The sequence below is a fragment of the Squalius cephalus genome, assembly GCF_949319135.1.
Source record: "Squalius cephalus genome assembly, chromosome: 7".
Taxonomy (NCBI): domain Eukaryota; kingdom Metazoa; phylum Chordata; class Actinopteri; order Cypriniformes; family Leuciscidae; genus Squalius; species Squalius cephalus.
Window position 1 is genome coordinate 4,426,260 of NC_137128.1, and position 17,096 is coordinate 4,443,355.

General features: G+C 45.1%; 2 protein-coding genes across 2 annotated transcripts in view; both read right to left on the reverse strand.

Moving 5' to 3' along the window:
• The window catches only part of LOC307161253 (NLR family CARD domain-containing protein 3-like), a gene marked incomplete at its 3' end in the record, with an annotated part of 52,667 nt that extends 39,405 nt beyond the window's left edge, over positions 1 to 13,262 (reverse strand). Inside the window, exons 1-4 of the mRNA XM_079875877.1 lie at positions 13,242 to 13,262; positions 3,147 to 3,231; positions 2,635 to 2,830; positions 770 to 2,540 (exon numbers count right to left, since the gene is read on the reverse strand). Coding sequence (XP_079732003.1) covers positions 770 to 2,540; positions 2,635 to 2,668 — 1,805 coding nt within the window. The 5' untranslated portion in view covers positions 2,669 to 2,830; positions 3,147 to 3,231; positions 13,242 to 13,262. The remainder of the gene's footprint in view (positions 1 to 769; positions 2,541 to 2,634; positions 2,831 to 3,146; positions 3,232 to 13,241) is intronic.
• LOC307161627 (NACHT, LRR and PYD domains-containing protein 3-like) overlaps positions 1 to 17,096 on the reverse strand; it is a 177,691-nt gene that overhangs the window by 46,246 nt on the left and 114,349 nt on the right. The window lies entirely within an intron of this gene.

The following is a 17,096-nucleotide window of genomic DNA, read 5'->3' on the forward strand; positions in this document are numbered from 1 at the left end:
CAATCATATTGAAGGTGACATGTTAGATTATTTGTTTTCTCGATTCTATAAAAACTGTTGTATCCGTATTTTCCGGTGGGATTTTCAATTGAATTTTTCTGAGATCCTCTGGCCTTGCTTCTTGGGAGAGATTCCCTGAGAACTGCTCGCGAAGATCTCCTGGCCGTGATTAAAGCATTTAAAGGACATTTGCAGGTCTGTTTGTCGATTTATTCCTGCGCAGGAAGCTAGTTTAGGAAGCTAGTTTAGGAAGTAAGTTAGTTTAGGGGAACAAGTTAGTTAGGTGACTATTATTGAGTGGGGACGTCGATTTGTAGACGAGACCCAGATACTGAGTGGGGACGTCGATTTGTAGACGAGACCCAGATAGTTAGGTTTAGGGAAAAATCTACGACACTACCATCTGTAAATAACATCTGTACCAAATTACATTCTTTCCCCCCAGTTTGGGTATATGAATATGAATGTATTTTTTTCTTCCTCAAGTATGAGTATGAGCTAATATATAATTCTATATAAGTCATTAATGGCTGGTGTATCATATGATACACAACAAACATTTTTATATGGTATTTTATATTTTGTCTAAAGGTTTGATAAACTGTCTCCAAAAAAAAAAAAAAAAAAAAAAAATTCAGACTATTATTTCATATGTCAGGCTTTACAGGGATAAGTTCATGTTCATGATGAGGAATCACTATAGAGTAATGTAGATAAAGACATTTTTCAGATGAGAGCAAAACATGACAAAATATATTAAAAGACTTACAGAGCTCTTCTGGAGGTTTTGATGACTGCCGATAATCTAATGAGACACTCGTCTGATTTCTTGAATTTCTGAAGCTCAAACTCCTCCAGCTCTTCCTCTGATGTCAACAACACAAAGGCTAAAGCAGACCACTGGGCAGGTGAATGGTCACCAGATGAGAGACTTCCTTTGCTAAGGTGGGTCTGAATCTCTTTCACCAGAGTTTGGTCGTTCAGTTCATTCAGACAGTAGAACAGATTGATGGATCTCTCTGCAGGAAGATTATCTTCTAATTTCTGCTTGATGTACTGAACTATTTCCTTGTTGCTCTGGTCATTGCCGTCTTGCTGTGTCAACAGACCTAGTAAGAGTCGTCGATTGGACTGGAGTGACAGACCGAGGAGGAAGCGAAGGAAAAGGTCCAGGTGTCCATTGTCACTCTCGAGCGCCTTGTCCACTGCAGTCTTGAGAAAATCAATCATGGTTTCATTTCTGTTTTCCTGTTCTGTAGACTCATGATCAAACACACTCGTCTTGTTGATGTCTAGAAACAGATGTGCATAAAGGGCTGCAATAAACTCTTGAATGCTCAAGTGAACAAAGCAGTACATGGTACCAAGAACGATCCCTGTTTCCTCCTTAAAGATCTGGGTACACATGCCTGAGTACACTGATGCCTTATAGACGTCAATATCGCAGGCTTCCAGGTCTGTGTCATAGAAGATCAGGTTGTTTCTTTCCAGCTGATGAAATGCCAGTTTCCCCAGTGAAAGGATGGCATCTTTATCCCAGGAAATATCTGGTGTGTATTCTCCATCATACTTTCGGCGGCTCTGCTGGATCTGAAAGCGAAGAAAGTGTGTGTACATGTGTGTCAGAGTCTTGGGTGTGTCTTCAGTGTTTGATTCCTGCAGTGTTTTAGAGATCTCCGTGGCTGAAATCCAGCAGAAGACTGGGATGTGGCACATGATAAAGAGACTTTTTGATTGTTTAATGTGATCTAGGATTGTGTTGGCCTGATCCTCATTCGTGAATCTTTTTTTGAAGTACTCTTCCTTCTGTGCGTCACTGAATCCTCGTATCTCTGTCAGCCGGTTGATGCAGTCAGGAGGAATCTTACTGGCAGCTGCTGGTCTGGTGGTGATCCAGATGAGAGCAGAAGGAAGCAGATTTCCCTTCATGAGGTTCGTTAGGAGAACATCCAGAGAGGCTGGTGACGATACATCACGCCACGTCTCATTACAATCAAACTTCAGAGGAAGGCGACATTCGTCCAGTCCATCAAGGATGAACAGCACTTTGAATTGATTCCTTCTTGTAAGGTTCAGTCCTTTTGTCTCTGGGAAAAATTTATTTATAAGGTCCATCAAACTTAGTTTTTCTTTCTCCTTTAAGTTCATCTCTCTGAATGGAAGAGGAAATATGAAGCCGATATCTTGATTTTCTTTTCCTTCAGCCCAGTCCAGAACAAACTTTTGCACAGAGACTGATTTCCCGATTCCAGCGACTCCTTTTGTCAGTACAGTTCGGATCTCCTCGTCTTGTTCAGGAGCTTCAAACAAATGTGTGCATTCAACCTGTATCTCTTGTGCTTCATGACGCCTGGAAGCAACTTCAATCTGTCTCACCTCATGTTCAGTATTGACCTGTTCACTGCCACCCTGAGTGATATAGAGATCTGTGTAGATGTTATTCAGAAGTGTGGAGTCACCTTGCTTCGCAATTCCTTCAAACACACATTGATACTTCTTCTTTAGGCCACATTTCAGCTGATGAATGAAGAACAGCTCTTCTAAACACAGGAACAGAAAATAGATAGTTTTAGTCTTCATTTTCTCTCCTACATTTATAAGAGACAATCAGACAGATGATCATGAGTCTCTAACCTTCTAGAGCATCAGCAGCTTCATCTTGCTTCATCTCTCTCAGGTAATGTAGTGTGAGATCAAGAGCTGATTCTTTGATACTGGATCTGTTTTCAATAAAGTCCTTCACAAAGTGTTGTGTGTTCTCTTTTTGTAATATTTTCTTAAACTTCTTCAGTTCATTCTTCAGAAATTTGATTATTTTGCTCTCAAGATCCTACAAACAAAAGTAAGAAAAAAGACAGAATGACACAATTAAAACCAAATTGTACATCAACATTTGGTATAAAATCTATATACAACTATAATACACACACACACACACACACACACATATATATATATATATATATATATATAAACCCAGTTAAAAGACTAAAATTTTTAACCAGCTGTTATTTTTTACAAAATAAAAAATATATAAGTGCTTCAAGGGAAAAATAGTGATCTGGAGGAATTAAATAAAATGTCTTTGTTCAATAACATATTTGTTGTTGTAAATATTAAACATTTATAAAAATGTGTTTTCCTACCTGGAAGATTCCTAGAAGATTGTCTTTGAAATTCTCGTGGTTCCTGTGAGTCTGAACGTCTGAGTCTAATGTGTCATACTGAAGCCTGTAATCAAATCAAAGAAATCGTCTCGGTTATGTATGGTAACCCTCGTTCCCTGAGTCCAGGGAACGGAGACGCCTCGTCGGGGGAGTTCCCCTGACGAATTGGGATCATGCTAGGGAGACCAACTGCCTTCGAGTGAATTAAAACGAGCCAATGAACATTGGCATGCAACATTTGCATTCCGCAGCCCGCCTACGAGTGCGGGTATAAAGGCGGAAGCAAGCGCATACACAAATGCTTTTCGCTGAGTAGCCGGGCGGTGTCCAGTCCTCCGCGAAGGTACAGCAGCATGGCGACGGGACGAGGCGTCTCCGTTCCCTGGACTCAGGGAACGAGGGTTACCATACGTAACCGAGACGTTCCCTTTTGTCATCAGGGAACTCCGACGCCTCGTCGGCTGCGGAAGCTGAGGCAACCTAGAGGAAGGCCCTCAAATACACACATGTACTAACCACGTAGGGTAGTGAAACATATGGCAGTCCTTGAAGGTAGTCCCAGTCCGGAGGAGTGAGGAGCGTACTCAACAGGGATGACAGAATGAGTCTGTCAAGGGGAAGACACGGTTGAACTGCACGTGGCAATCATGGGTCGCCGCAGGGACCAATGGAAAAGGCACCCAGTCTACTAGCAACTCCTTACTGAAGGTAGCAGACCTGGTGCCGGGCGGTCCGCAACACCTGGCACCGGAGGGGGTGATGAAGGAACTCACGAGGTTAGCCGTTTGCTGGGTAACCAACGGAGCAAAAAGACGCACGTATCCGCTCACGGAATGGCGTCGCAAGCCGACACACCTATTCCCTCTAATAACTGGCCGTAGCGAGTAGTCGGGAGGAAACAGGTTCCACACGTAGGCTATAAAATCTAGCGAACGTGTTCGGTGTCGCCCAGCCCGCGGCTCTACAAATGTCTGTTAGCGAGGCGCCTTGTGCCAGTGCCCAAGAAGCGGCAACACTCCTAGTGGAATGAGCCCGCAACCTGGGTGGGCAGGGCTCACCCTGGGACTCATAAGCACTGGTGATAGCATCCACTAGCCAGTGGGCTAACCTCTGCTTGGAGACAGCCTTCCCCTTCTGCTGGCCTCCATAACAAACAAAGAGCTGATCTGAGGTCCTGAAGCTTTGTGTTCTGTCTATATAAACCTGGAGGGCCCGGACGGGACAGAGAAAAGCTAGGGCTGGGTCTGCCTCCTCCTGGGGCAGCGCTTGCAGGTTCACAACCTGGTCCGCGAAGGGAGTGGTAGGAACCTTGGGCACATATCCGAGCCGGGGTCTCAATATAACATGAGAAAGGCCAGGCCCGAACTCTAGGCACGATTCGTCGACCGAAAAAGCCTGCAGATCCCCTATCCTCTTGAAGGAAGCCAATGCTAACAGGAGCGCTGTCTTAATGGACAGGATATTAAGCTCAACTGTCATCAAAGGCTCAAAAGGAGGACTTTGGAGCGCTCTAAGCACTAAAGTTAAGTCCCAAGAGGGTACAGGGTGCAAATCGCGAGGTGGATTTAGCCTCCTAGCACCCTTGAGGAATCTGATGACCAGGTCGTGCTTCCCCACGGACTTACCGTCAACTACATCGTGATGTGCGGCTATTGCGGCAACATACACTTTGAGAGTGGAGGGAGACAGCCTTCGCTCCAACCCCTCTTGTAGGAAGGAGAGCACGACTCTGACCGGGCAAGTTCGTGGGTTCTCCCCATGGGAAGAACACCAGCCGACGAACAGGTTCCACTTCAGAGCGTAGAGGCGCCTCGTAGAGGGGGCTCTAGCTGAAGAGATGGTATCTACCACTGCCTGTCGCAGGCCATCTAGAACCTCCGCGTCCCGTCCAGGGACCAGACATGGAGTTTCCAAAGTTCTGGACGCGGGTGCACTAGGGTGCCCCTTCTCTGAGAAAGTAGGTCCCTCCTCAGAGGAATCTGCCAAGGAGGGACTGTCGCGAGGAGCATGAGTTCTGGGAACCAAGTCCGGGTTGGCCAATACGGGGCCACCAAAAGGACCTGCTCCTCGTCCTCCCTGACCTTGCACAGGTTCTGTGCAAGAAGGCTCACCGGGGGAAACGCATATTTGCGTAGGTCCCGGGGCCAGCTGTGTGCCAGGGCATCCGTGCGAGTTCCTTTGGTCAGGGAGTAATACCACTGGCAATGGGTCGTGTCCAGAGAGGCAAACAGGTCTACCTGTGCGGCTCCGAAGATTCGCCAAATCAGCTGGACCACCTGGGGATGGAGTCGCCATTCTCCCGGAAGGGGAGGCTGACGTGAAAGCTCGTCGGCCACATGATTGAGCTCCCCGGGGACATGAACGGCACGAAGCGACCTCAGATGCTTCTGACTCCATTAGAGGAGGTGGGAGGCGAGTCGCGACATACGACGGGAGCGTAGACAGGGGTGCAAACACATGTATGGTCAAAAAAGAGAGAGGTAATCGAAGCCCTCGCCCGCGGCAAATATCCAGATACTACATTGCCACCATCCCCAACCCACCCCTATAGGCACATAGAGTCAAATGAAATTTAGAAAAACTATCTTGCACTTCTTCTTCTTGCTTTACTGCTACTTCCTGAAAACAATTTCACCTGATGATTTGAATAGCTCTTTATGTAAAGAATTAATAATTCTAGGATGATTGGGGTAATTGTGTAGGGTAGGCCTAGTGCATCTGCATAGAAACTAATAAACAAAATACAAATCTAAATACAATAAAACACAAATACACGAGAAATAAAGCAGTGCTTTATGTTTTTCAGGTAAATTAACTGTATTAAGTATTAATACAGTTTATCTTTTGACAAAACGTGATTTTTCTCTTTCTCTTTTGTTGTTTGATTAACTTTGGTGACACAAACAGCTGCAGGTATATTGGGTGCTGCCCCTTTAAGACGAATGCTCGTATCTAATACCGGTAATGACACGCATCCGTTTTATTTTGACTGCGTTTACGGGGAAACTCGTTGAGACGGACACTGGCTTATTTTTTCGTGCTCATGTCTGTTCAAACACAAATAGATAAGAAAGAAAAGGGAATTCGGTGTTTACGAACTTCACGTGCTGTCTGCGACTGCGTGGCTCTGTGCGCCGACAGACCATCTACATTTGGATGTTAAACATAATATATATAGCCTGATACAGCAAAGACAACGTCGGCAGTATTGACGGCAAAATAGGCTACAGAATATTTCGTTCTGTAGGCCTATTGACAGGGGCAATATTTGAAAATCGATAATTAGGCCTATTTTTTAAATTACAATTATATATGCATTTGTCAAAACCGAGAGACTTTCAAGCATCAAAATGTAATTTATTAATATGTATTTGCGCCTTCTATTTTGTCTGAAAACTTCCAACACTCTTGCGTGTCGCGTGAAAAATAGGCGTCGGTTGCGGTTCTATTTCTATTTCTGTTTCGGCGCGGCTCGAGAAGTGTGTGTGTCACGCAGGCATTGTGCTCTAACCTATTTTTTTACAGTCTATGGCTCTAACATAAGCTCTAACCAGTTAACATGAGAGCCGACATAAAAACGGACACTCCACGCCACGCAGAGAGAAATGTGATGCAGCCAGTGGCAGATCCAGAGTGAGACAGAAACACTTGTAACAACAATGACTTATGTTAGGGAATTAATTAGCTCAAATTAGCATTAATGTGAATATGCATATGTTGCTTACATGAATTAAAGAATTCCCAAATAGGGAATTGGTCAAAACCTCGGCTTATATCAGAGGTTACACAATTACTTGTAGTACTCACTGATATAGACGGGTAGAATATGTTCAATTTGGGGAAATTTTAGGTATAAGTTGAAGAATGTTCATTTATTGTACGAACTGTACGTCCAGCACACAAAATGTACAATATCTGAACGGAAATCTCACGTCTTTAACACTGATAGACAATTCCTTTTCTGTGGCCACAAGAAAATAATTATCTTGGTGTTTTAGACCATTTGAGATTTCTTTCAATAGTAAAATTTATCGTAGAGCGTTAAGAGGTAAAAATCTGCACTACTCAGGGACTCAGTATTGAAACAAACAGGCAATCTCAATTCAAATGATTTAACAAAGTTTATTCAAACGAACTACTGGTTACATATACTAGTTTAAATCACACAGGAGTAAATATGCATAAACAAAAACAATATACGATCGCAATGAGGAATATAGCAAAAAGAAACGTAAAAGAGAAGGAAAAGAGAGAGAGATGAGAAAGAAAGAATAAGAGGGGATTTTAAGGATGGCTTTGTGTGTGGGTCCAAGGACAGCGTAGTAAGAAGAGGTGTGTGTGTGTGTGTAGGAACACGCCTTTAGCAGCACGTGGTCGTGTGTTTCTGTCTAGGAACACGTGGATATGTGAGCGTGGATGTGTACGTGCAGATGTGTGTGTGCTAAAAAGGAGTGTGTCAGTGTGAGTGGGAGAATTTAGAGATAGGTAGAACAGTTCAGTCATTCACAACGAAACCCCAATAGACACAGTAATGTTAGACACTTTAAACAGCACTTCAGATTGTAAATTTAAAGTCTACGTTACTCTGGATGAAGCTCGGCCTTTGTGTGTCCGTGCGTCGAGTCGGAGTAGACAAAGCGTCTTGGTCACGTGGTCACCGAAACAGAGGTCACAGCGTCTAGTTGCTATGGCGACTGGAAACGAGCGAAAACTTAGCAAGATGATTTTAGCTTTAAGTTGATTTCGTTGGTTGGTTGAAGGAGACTATCAACTGAAGTAAAAGTAGTTTTCAGAAAATAAAACTTGGAAGAAAAATGAAAATAAACGCGAACGAGGCTTCCAAGGATGGAAGAAGGCGTGTCGTCTTTCTCTCTCTCTGGCGAAGTGCGCTTTAGAGGAGGAAAACATGATATTTTAAAGGGGCCCAACTCACGCCCTCTCACGTATGTGAGCCAATGTCCTTAACGGCGGGTCGGGTCCACCTCCTGACGTTTCAAGGGTCGATACGCCCCTTCCAACTAAGTATTGGAAGATAAATTCGTTCCTAACATTAATAATACTGGGATTAATAAGAGAATGCATCCTCTGATATTTTGGGTTCAAGATTCCACACCGTTGGGATTTATGGAGCACAATGATACCACGAATGGTAGCTTTATGACATAGTCACCCGCGGATACATGATTTTTCGCGATTATAGTCACATCAAATGGATTACAAATCAATAAAACTATATAGGCATAATATTTGGGATAAGGGATCATGCATACATCAAGAGAATACATTTTAAACATTTCACAAGATGATTTTGAGTCACACGTGTAGGATCTGTGTGTGTTTCTGTGTGTGTGTGTCACTGAAAGTTCACCACGCTGCTGAACTTTTGCTCTTGGAGCCACGGGGTGATGGTTTATGTGTGTGTGCTGGCTTGGGTTGATTAGATTAGCGGCCAACGCGTCCGGTCGGACACTGTTCTGTTGTCCTGAGCAGTTAATCAGTATCTCAAACGATCTCCAGGGGTTTTAAAGATTGTAGACATCACGGCGTTTCTGCTGCTCATGACTCCCCGGAGGGCAATAAACCAAAAGGCGCTTGTTGGTTCGAGACAAGAATTCTGTGTGTTTAGGTGGAAATCGATGAGTTTTTCTAATTGTCGGCGCCATTTGGGTTCGCACGTCCTGCACGTCCTGCGTGGCGGCATTTGTGAGACAATAGAGGTGTTTGTGGATTACGATGCCAGTGATTTGATTAGGTTTCAGACCACAAAGGGGGGTTTGATTATCAAAGTTCAGTTTAACATATAGAGAGAGAGACGGTGATCTGGCCATGTCCCTTGCGTTACACACTAGTGGTTCACGCTTGCGCACATACTGCTGGTTTGGCGCGCAGTGTTCTGATTTGCTTATTTCCTATTTACTTGTTGGTGGACGCAATCCAGAATTACTGTTGGTTAAATTATAATCAGACCCTCTCAACCCCCCCCCCCCCCCCATCCTTAAAAAAAAACTCTTCGGATCTGCACGATTCACACAAGTCACCCAAACTGACGTGAAAAAAGCGGGAGGCGCCGAAAAGCGCGCTGTTTGCACCCCTGGTAGACAACCTTGTCGGTTGATGTACGCAACGGTCGCAGTGCTGTCCGTATGGACCAGTACGTGCTTGTGTTTGAGAAGGCCCTTGAGGCGACACAAGGCTAAGCGTACTGCTTGCAACTCTAGGCAGTTGATGTGCCAATGCAGTTGGGGCCCGTCCACAGACCCGAGACTGCATGCCCTTTGTACATGGCCCCCCAGCCCTTGGCAGAAGCATCTGTGAATACCACAGCATGCCTGGAAACCTGGACTAGGGGCACTCCGGCCCGTAGAAACACAGGATCCGACCAAGGGGTGAAGGTTTGGCGACAGTGCAGGGTGACTTTGACCCGGAATGTGCCGCTCTGCCACGCCCACCTCGGGACTCGATCGTGAAGCCAGTGCTGGAGCGGTCTCATATGCAACAGGCCGAGCGGCGTTACTGCGGCTGCGGCTGCCATATGCCCCAGGAGCCTCTGAAATTGTTTCAGTGGGACCGCTGTCCTGCCTCGAAAAGACCTGAGACAGGTGAACACTGACTGGACGCGCTCCTCCGTGAGGCACGCAGTCTGGGCGACCGAGTCCAGTTCCATACCGAGATAAGAGATCCTCTGCATGGGGCAGAGTTTGCTCTTCTCCCAGTTGACCTGAAGCCCCAACTGACTGAGGTGCCGGAGCACCATGTCCCTGTGATCGCACAACACATCTCGCGAGTGCGCCAGAATGAGCCAGTCATCGAGATAGTTGAGAATGCGAACGCCTTGTTCTCTCATGGGAACAATGGCCGCCTCCGCGACTTTCGTGAAGACACGGGGCGACAGGGCCAGCCCGAAGGGTAGGACCTTGTACTGATATGCTCGACCCTCGAAAGCAAACCGAAGAAATGGTCTGTGACGGGGAAGAATCGAGACATGAAAGTACGCTTCCTTCAGGTCGATCGCTGCAAACCAATCCCGGGGACGAATGCATTCGAAAATGCGTTTCTGCGTGAGCAACACTCATTCTGATTCAACACTCGCAGGTCCAGGATTGGCCATAACCCACCGCTTTTCTTGGGTACATTGAAGTAAGGGCTGTAAAACCCTGACCTCATATCGGCTGGAGGGACCGGCTTGATCGCGTCCTTCGCCAGCAGGGCGTCGATCTCTTTCCGCAAGATAGGAGCATCCACTGGACGCACACGGGTGAAGTGGGTGCCCTTGAACTTGGAAGGCCGGCGTGCAAACTGAATTGCATAGCCGAGCCGGATGGTGTGGATGAGCCAGTGCGACTGCCTCGGGAGCGCTAGCCAGGCTCCGAGAAACTGCCGCAACGAGCCCACCCGCACCGCCGGCGTACCCGCGGAGGGGCAGCGAGGCGGAAGGCAGGGACACGGCCCCGGTGGCTTTGTAGCGGCCGAGAGCGGGGCCTGGGTGTGTGCTTGGACAACACCTACCTGCTTCCACCGGGGGACAGACAGCAGAGAAGACCCTAGAGTGTTCTGCTGCGGGCTTTCGCCTGGCGAGAGAAGGGGAGGAGACGAGGAGCGAGGCCCAAGGGCGGCTGCTGGTCTCCGTACCTTCCCGCCCAGCGGCAGACAGGAGTGACGTGACCGGGGTGGCGCCACTGCTATCTGAGAGCTGGGGAAAGGGGAACGAGAGCGGCGCAGCTCGGGGGCGGCGCGCACTGCCATTCTGACCCTCTCGGACGGAGGAGACTGGTCTTATTTTACTGCCAGTCTCGACCGTGAGGGGAAACGAGGAGCGAGGCCCGGGGGCATCGAGTCCTGGTTTCCGCCTCACCCAGCGAGAGACGAGAGTGACGAGGCCGAAGCCCTCACTGCCACCTGAGCGCTGGGGCCCGTGAGCGACTTAGAGGAAGTGGACTGCTCAAACTTTGGGTACTGCTGACTGGATGACCAGCGGCGGAACAGAAACAAAATTCTCTACCCGGCCCTCCCCCGGGGGAAGGAGTGGTGATGACACGCACTCCCGAAGAGCAGAAGGTCACATACTCTGGGTCGCTTCTCTCAGGGTCATTTCCCTTCCTTTTGCTGGGGGGAAACGGACTCTGAGCGGGCTGGTTTTGAGGCGCTTCTGGACCACCAGTGTGGACATAGTCTGACCGAGGGCCAGCGTTGTGACTAATCACGGTCAGTCACTAAACGCAGCTCCACCCCGAGTCAGAACTACCCACGTGCACTGAATGTGCTGGGGTAGTGAGAGAGGAAAAACTTTTAAGATTTAGGCATGTTTGGCTTGCCATATTGGCACCAAAAAGCTTCCATACGGCCAAAAAAAATTTCACACACATCCAGGCACTTTAGAATAGCCCAGGAAAGTGTGGCTGTCAAGTCTGAATCTTCAGCATGAGAACACACCATTATAGTAGGAACTCAGCATAAATTTTCAGAGTATAACAGCCCTCTCTCCGATGTAGCAATCGACATCTGTCCTCCCCTGGAGCCCCGAATGAAATGCTCGGTCCCTCATGAGAAGGACCAGAACCCCATCCGAAAGCCTCGACGGCACACGGCACGCTGAGCGGCTCAAGTCTTTACGAGAAAGAGGAGACGAACAACGTGCCGACGTAGACATGCACTCATGAGAGAACATGAACCACCCACGAACACAGTCTCAACACACTGATTAGGCATGTGAAACAGTGATCGTGGCCGTCAACCAGGCATGCAAGACAGTGAACGTGGCCATCGCCTCGATGACACACGGCACGCTGGGCGCTCAAGCTTGCAGGCAAGGCGAACAACGTGCCGACGTGGTCATGCTCTCATAAGAAAGCATAAACCACCCACGAACACAGTCTCAGCATGTTTGCGATGCGCTAGAGGAGTGAGTGGTTCGTGCTCACTGTAACCCTCAGATCACCAATGTTATTTGCCAAAGTAGCCCTCCTCTGGTGCACCAGAAGAGAAACTAGATCGGGAAATAAACAAAGGGACTCACCTCATAGAGGCACGCGAGTCTTGATCATGACCGCGCATCTTGAGCGCCGAATGACGCGCGCTGGGTTGCCGTGACAACCCGCGCTGTCAATCGGCAGCTCAACGGCACACGGCACGCTGAACGGCTCAAGCCCTTACGAAAAGGGAGAGACGAACAACGTGCCGACGTGGTCATGCACTCATGAGAGAACATGAACCACCCACGAACGCAGCTTCAACACACTGATTAGGCATGTGAAATAGCGATCGCGGCCGTCAATGAAGACAGGAAACGATCGCATCCAGAAACACACGAGTGAAACGTCATCCTGAAAAGGACGCGATCTTCACTCGTGTTGCTCTTTCAGGAAGAAAGTACTCTCTTTATTGTGCTGAAGCACACAGGGATCCAACGCGGCAACACAGCGGGGAAACTGCAAGCCCGCTGTGCGCACTCAACCGTTTACCAGCTGTGAAAACAGCTTTTGAATTAACAGCGTGTAGACGCAGCCGGCAGACAGGAATCGCGTGGTCGCTGAAACGCCGTCTCACCAACACAGAGAGATCCCCTCCCGAAACAGCAGACTCGTAGAGCGTAAGAAAGATACAATCTTAAGCTCATTCACTCAGAGAGGACACAACCGGTCGGCTCCGAAGCAAAAAGCATTTGTGTATGCGCTTGCTTCCGCCTTTATACCCGCACTCGTAGGCGGGCTGCGGAATGCAAATGTTGCATGCCAATGTTCATTGGCTCGTTTTAATTCACTCGAAGGCAGTTGGTCTCCCTAGCGTGATCCCAATTCGTCAGGGGAACTCCGACGCCTCCTCGGGGGAGGCCAAAGGGAAACTGATTTTCCAGGTAAAAATTCACAGAAAGAGAAAAAGCATTAGCTGTGAATACTCTGATAAATATTTATCAGATCAAATATTTATTAGAGTATTCAATTATAAATATCATGATAAATGATTCAATATTAAATAATGATAAATATTTGATCTAAAAATGTTTCATGATTGATATTCTCTGATACAACTTTTAAACAAAGTCAATGTGTGACAAACAATTAGAAACTCATGAAATACCTTTTATTAGTGATTAGTGACCTTTTATGATGGTGTTTTCTCACTGAAGTTTGGTCCTCTTCCTTCGTTAGACCGAATCACTCTTCAGAGACACAGAGCTGGACACATGTGAGCCTGATCTTACACTGATGACACAAAGAACAGAGAGAAAACACTTTAGTAAAGGAGGATCAACTGTGTGTGAAACACATCGTTGTCTTTATCTAATCCTCCACAGAAATACACTCACACAATTTACAGTTTTATAGTTAACTACTATTTTATTTACTGGCTCACATTAGTTTAACGATTTCTTTAATATACAGGTGCTGGTCATAAAATTAGAATATCATCAAAAAGTTTATTTATTTTAGTAATTCCGTTAAAAAAGTGAAACTTGTATATTATATAGACTCATTACATGCAAAGTGAGATATCTCAAGCCTTTATTTGTTATAATTTTGATGATTATGGCTTACAGCTTGTGAAAACCACAAAATCAAAATCTCAGAAAATTAGAATATTACATGAAATCACACAGTAATTACACAGTGATACCATGGTCATTGAACCAGGTTTTGGTTATTTTGCCAGTGTGGGCCGGTGCAAATCCTGCTGGAAAATGAAGTCAGCATCTCCATAAAGCTTGTCTGCTGAAGGAAGCATGAAGTGCTCTGGAAATGTCCTGGTAGACGGCTGCGTTGAGTGGACAGCACAGTGGACCAACACCAGCCGATGACATGGCTCCCCAAACCAACACAGACTGTGGAAACGTCACACTGGACTTCAAGCATCTTGGATTGTGTGTCTCTCCATTCTTCCTCCAGACTCTGGGACCTTGGTTTCCAAATGAGATGCAAAATTTGCTCTCATCAGAAAAGAGGACTTTGGTCCACTGTGCTTTATTAAATCCAGAGTCAACGCAGGCGTCGACCAGGACATTTTTAGAGCACTTCATGCTTCCTTCATTTTCCAGCAGGATTTGCACCTGCCCACACTGCCAAAAGAACCAAAACCTGGTTCAATGACCATGGTATCACTGTGTAATTACTGTGTGATTTCATGTAATATTCTAATTTTCTGAGATTTTGATTTTGTGGTTTTCATAAACTGTAAGCCATAATCATCAAAATTATAACAAATAAAGGCTTGAGATATCTCACTTTGCATGTAATGAGTCTATATAATATACAAGTTTCACTTTTTTAACGGAATTACTGAAATAAATCAACTTTTTGATGATATTCTAATTTTATGACCAGCACCTGTACATGAGAGAGATTAAATATGTAAAAAAATACTTGACTCTAATTTATGAGAACATGTCAAGTTTTTGTTTATTGACAGAAATAGAGAGCAGAAATGTCTGTGTGACACAGTTTTATTATCATACTTTAAAATTAGTAAGTGTAGTTGTTTCCTAATGTCTATCAAAAAATGTTATGATCTAAAAACTAAAGTAATCTATTTGGATTAATTCAGCATCTAGAAGGTTATTAACAAATTGTTAACTGTGATATTTTCTATTGAGCAAACAGGGCTTTATAGACAATGTCAGAGTTAATTTAAGAAGTTAAAAACTGAAGTTGTGCAAATATAAAACAATGCTTAAAGTTGTGTTATTGAGGGAAACACAAAGTCCAGTAGAGTTTAAACTGATGAAAACAGACGGAGTCTTACCTGTGTTTCTCTGAGAGACTCATCTGAGAGAGAGAGTCCTTTCCTCTTTCCTCTGACATACTGCAGCTAAACTGACACTGAAAACTGATCAGCACTGCTTTCTGAAAACACTCAATCCTTCAGCATCACCTGGAAATGACACCATTTTACACAGATGAAGAACATCTAATTTAAGACAATAATGAAGATTGCTGAGTTATCATCAACAACAGCAACAGCAAAAACAATCTATAAAATAAAGTGAGTTACAGACAAATATATTGCCATGTAAAATAACCGAATGGTCTTAATCATTTCTGATTGTTTAATGAGTTTAACTGACTCTAAATATGAATTCATTGGGGAACAGCAATTGTGTTTAAAAACTTGAGTGGGAAAATTGAACCTGATTTGTTATATTCTGTATTGCAGTTTAATATCATTTTACAATCAGATTTACCCAATCTTTATTAAAGGAGAACTCCGGTCAATTTTAACATTGAGCTCATTTTTTTGTAAATTTGGAGTGCTGTCAATACAGAGAACAACGACAAAAATCGGTGTTGCCTACACCGTGTTATCCTCTTTTTAAAATTTGCACCCTGTTGACTTCAATGGGGCAAGTTTTAAACCTGCTTTTAGCCTCTTAACATCCTTGATGTGTCATTACAAGTGCCCAGCCATGTGAGTGATTCCTTCAGAGTGAACACGTGTGAATCTAACTGCAGTAGATGTGAAAGATATGAATAAAAGTGATGTTAATTCAGCCAGTGCACATACCTGTATTTACTTCCTGTTTTCGGTCGAAGTCCAAAGTAATCGATTGTCGAGTTCACGCGCATAGGTTTAGTTACCTATGATCACGCGCGTGAACTCGACAATCGACTACTATAGACTTCGACCGAAAACAGGAAGTAAATTCGAAAAACAGAGTTACGACAGAGCCCGTCTACGGAGAGCCTGCCCACTCCCTATTAAGCCCTGTTGTACCGAATTGTGGTTGTAGTACCACCAGAGCTCCACTGGGGGCGATCGCCATGAGTGCAGAATGAATGGGAGTCAATGGGGCTAGACGGCTAAATGTGTCTCTTTCACCCAATTGCCATTGAGAAATCTCAGATCTAATTGTAGATTTTGCAAGTTCAACATGGGTTATAGGTTGAAAGTTGAATGAACGAGTACTTATGTCCTTTTAATTTCTTACAGGTTGAGTTGTTGTTGTCCATAACACGCTAGCATTCTGCTAATGAACGCTGATTGGTCAGTGAAGGACTGATTACGACCAGAGATCCCGCTTGATGGCATCGTGTCATCCTAAGCGGGACCAGAAACAAACAAAACAAAAACTCTTCTAGCATGTGTATTTACCTGTGTCAGCTGTATTTACCTGTGTCAGCTGTGTTTGCCTGTGTCAGCTGTGTTGTCGATGCCTCGAGAGAAAAGAAAGTGCAGAGCGCGAACGCACCAAAGTGACTGAAGGTTTGCCGTAAAGCAGTATCTCTGGTCGTACGATGTGTATGATGTCATTGACACTTTAAAATACTTTTTAAAGCAAATAAGTGACTCTAAAAAATCTAACACCCAGCAATGTGTAATTTATTTGCATCTCCTTTCGAATACAACATTCAAATTACTAGACAAAAAATTATATCCTGAGAAAAGTGAATTTTTATTGGTATAGCGCCATAGACCTCCATTCATTCTGCACTCGTCCTGTGAGCGCCCTCATGTGGAGCCAGAGAGGAACCGCAACCAGTTCAGAAGCCGGAAGTGTACTGAGAGTGAAACTTCTCACCATATTAGACATTCTCTGGTTACGACCCCTGATCTGTATAGAATGACTGGATAGCTCATGACGTCATAAACAGTGAAGCCACCGCGCCGCCATATTGGTATTCCCTAGTGAGTTCACGCGTTCTATTGAATCAATAGGAAATTTTATGATTTGACTGAGAAAACATTGCCTAACGAGACACAGTTTTTAAATCTAAAGTCTCCCTGTATATTCTCACAACGCAAACATCCTAAGCATCCTAAATGGGTATTTGTTTAAAGTCGGGAAATTTTTCCTGCTTATTAAAAAACGGCAATTTCTTTGCAAAAGGAATAAAAAGCTGTACGAGAACACTAGTCGGCCTTCACTGAAGAGCTATCTTCACAGCTAAGAAAAACAGTTAGATAATATTAATTAAATAGTGAATGCTAAATATTTTTGTG